The 2,926-nt window shown below is 58.8% G+C and overlaps 2 protein-coding genes across 12 annotated transcripts in view; both read right to left on the bottom strand.

The window, feature by feature from the left end:
* CUNH6orf136 (chromosome unknown C6orf136 homolog) overlaps nt 1-1,371 on the bottom strand; it is a 4,707-nt gene extending 3,336 nt beyond the window's left edge. The window contains exon 1 of one of the 2 annotated variants that reach the window (XM_008841233.3): nt 1,222-1,371. The gene's annotated coding sequence lies outside the window, so the exon portion shown is untranslated. The remainder of the gene's footprint in view (nt 1-1,221) is intronic. The other variant, XM_029567409.1, reaches the window with a different exon arrangement.
* Nucleotides 1,372-1,748: 377 nt separating this feature from the next.
* Atat1 (alpha tubulin acetyltransferase 1) overlaps nt 1,749-2,926 on the bottom strand; it is a 12,270-nt gene continuing 11,092 nt past the window's right edge. For 4 of the 10 annotated variants that reach the window (XM_008841226.2, XM_008841225.3, XM_017800155.2 and 1 more), the window contains 3 exons: nt 2,495-2,574; nt 2,376-2,418; nt 1,749-2,177 (listed from right to left, as the gene is read on the bottom strand). In XM_008841226.2, the coding sequence (XP_008839448.1) occupies nt 1,880-2,177; nt 2,376-2,418; nt 2,495-2,574 (421 nt within the window). In that variant the 3' untranslated portion in view covers nt 1,749-1,879. Of the gene's footprint in view, nt 2,178-2,375; nt 2,438-2,494; nt 2,575-2,926 lie in introns of all 10 variants that reach the window. The other 6 variants (XM_008841229.2, XM_008841228.3, XM_017800156.2 and 3 more) reach the window with 5 other exon arrangements.

The following is a 2,926-nucleotide window of genomic DNA, read 5'->3' as shown; positions in this document are numbered from 1 at the left end:
GGCCGTGGGGGTGGGGGTGGGGGTGACCAGAGAAGAGGGAAAGATGGGGAAGTGGGTGGAGTGGAGTGAGGCCAGAGGAGTGGGAATGGCAGAGTCTTCGGAGAAAGCTGGTCCTAAGGAAACAGAGGGAAGATTTCAGACGTCTAAACTAAGCCGGGTGGCACATGCCTGTAATCCTAGGAGGAGCAGGATTGCCCATGAGTTCCAGGGCTACATAGTCAGACCCTACCTCAAAAGCCAAAAAATTCACCCTCCTGCTCCAAGCTGGGCTTATAAGCCGGTTCCAACCTACCTACTCTGGCAGAATTAGAGAAGAGGGATGGACTCATCACTATCTCTACTGAGTGGCAAAGGACAAAGCACCTTGACATTTAAGTATCACACAGTACTGGGGTCCAGTTTCACCTCTCTGCTACCATGAATGGCTAAGAACATATTTGGAGCCGGGTGTGGTGGTGCACGCCTTTGATCCCAGCACCTGAAGGAAGAAGCAACTGGATCTCTCTGAGTTCCAGGCCCGCTGGGGCTACAGGGAGACCCTGTCTCAAAAAAAGCCCCCCCCCCGTAAAAAAATGTGAACGAATGAACAGTTTTTATTGTACGTGGCTTAAACGATGTGGTCTATCGCATGTCTCCATGACTCCATCCAGGTGAAGGTATGGATTTGAATTTCAACTCTATTTTGTAGCCTTCGGGAGTCTTTCCCCGTGCCTCAGTTTCCTCTAGCTGGAGGACAAGGCGGCCTCGCCGGGTTACTGGGAGGGCTCATACAGGGCGATGAGTGTAAACACAACTTCATACACGAACGAAGACTTGGAATCCCATTGAACAACCCGTACGGGATGCCCGGACCACAGGTCACCCCGGGGCAGGCCGGGCCGTGAGGGCAGCGTCCCGGGTGCAGGCCGCTCTCCGCCGGGGGCGTGACCGCCGGCCGACCGCACTCCGGAGCCGACCCGCTTCCCGGGCATCCGGCCGCGCCGCAGGTGCACGCCCCGCCCGCAGTTCCGGCGCGCCTCCGCCTGCCCTTCAAATCACCTCCAGGCACAGGTAACGGCGGCTCGCGACATGCCCGGCCCTCCCGGCCCCTTTACGCGCCCGCCGGCTCCCCTCCTCGCGCAGCGCCGGGGTGGGAAGGGGCGGCGGGAGGGTCTGCGCCTGCGCAGCTTGCGCCCCGCCCCCGCCGAGGGTCTCCGCCCGCCCCGCCGGCCGCCGCCTCACCTGGGGTCGGGCCTGGTAGGCGCGGAGACAAGGTCCCAGGCGCCGGACCGCCCCCCGGCTCGGGCGGTACATGGTCTCAGGGAGAGACGGCGCCTCCCGCGTCTGGCCTCGTCTCCGGGCAGCGCGCCCCGGAGCCGGCTTCGCGAAGGGGAAAAGAGGGAGGGGGCTGGGGCCGAGGGAGGGAAACGGAGACGCCGCGCGCCTGCGTACTTCGGCCGGCCTCCGCGGTACCGCTCCCGAGTGCGCCTGCGCCCAGGCTCAGCGCGCCTGCGCTACAGTCCGCAGTCGCCGCTACCCCAGTGGGGCCGGCGCAGGACGGGGTGGACTGGCTGAAGTAACGACGGTCACCAGCTCCGCGGATGTAGTGATAAATAGTTTTATTGCTCCAGTTAAAAATAAGATACAGCCGGGCGTGGTGGCGAACGCCTTTAATCCCAGCACTGGGAGGCAGAGGCCGGGGATCTCTGAGTTTGAGGCCAGCCTGGTCTCCATGGTGAATCCAGACAGCTGGGGAGACCGTCTCAAAAAGACAAAAAAAAAAAAAAAAAAAAAAAAAGATACAAGCGGCTTGATGGTGGCAGGCCTGCTGAATGAATGCATGCACGCAAGCATCGCGTGTGCTGGGCTTTGGCTGTGCCTCGTAGTGAGGGGGCTGTGGTCACCAAGGCCTTGTGCTGCGCCGTTCCTGCAGGTTTCGAATGAACCTGGCGTTGATTATGTCCCCACCCACTGTCCCGGACTGGGCAGTTGGAGCCTGGGCCCTGGGAGGAGCGGGGTGTGCGGGTCCCTCCTCGGACCCATCCAGTAACAAGACCTCATCCTCACTGGCAGACCTGGCGGGCGGGGAGATGAGTGTGTTAGCGAGGTGCTCAAGTGGGACCTTAGTAGATGCTTGGAGGTCTTGGTGCCACACCTGATGACTATAAGCCTTGACAACGCCATGTCCACACATAACCCTGGAGAAGGACAAAGGGAAAGGAGCACCGGCGTTCAGCCCATAGGGAGAAGGCTTGTGAGATGCGGGATAAAAGGATGCCTGCGAGCAGCTGGTATCCAGTTCGCATGGAGGATTCAGGAGGAAGCGGCGCTGAGAGGAAGGCTAGTAAGAGTCAGAGGCAGGCGCTGAGGGCTGTTAGGGGTGGTTCAGACCTCACCTAGTCTCCGATTCCTGTTCCCCCTGCTTCCATTCTGGGTTGCCTGTGGAGATACCAGGCGTCTTGGGGGAGTGTGTGTGTGGCCCACTGGATTGGAGAGTAAGAAAGTGAATACTTACCTGTACTGAGGGGTGAGGTATTCATCCCCCCATGGCGGCTGTAGTGGCAGCTTTGGGCTACCAGCCCCCGGGGAGTCCCCCTGCAGAAGAAACGGGAGATGATGGGGAAGAGGCTCAGGATGACGATGGTATGGAGGGATCAGAGGGAAGGAGGACGAGGCGTGCAGGAGCCGAGGGGAGGATTAACTATCATCCCTAAAGGAGTTCAAGCCAAGTCTGGCCCCTGAAAAGGGAGGGGAGGGCTTGTTTTAGACCTCAAGATTTTCCGAAGCAGCCCTGATTCGTTGCTTTATTCTAATTTGAGTTGTGTATGATATGATCCATACACATGTGTTTTTATGTCATAAAAGTAGACTCACACCAAGTTTGTTGGATCATGTACCCTGGTGTTTGAAAAACATAGTCACCTTAAGTATAAGATGTCTCAGACGG

Source organism: Nannospalax galili, unplaced genomic scaffold (assembly GCF_000622305.1).
Source record: "Nannospalax galili isolate Female #2095 unplaced genomic scaffold, S.galili_v1.0 scaffold721, whole genome shotgun sequence".
Classification (NCBI taxonomy): domain Eukaryota; kingdom Metazoa; phylum Chordata; class Mammalia; order Rodentia; family Spalacidae; genus Nannospalax; species Nannospalax galili.
The sequence above is the reverse complement of the archived record's forward strand: the minus strand, read 5'-3'. Positions and strand labels throughout refer to the sequence as shown.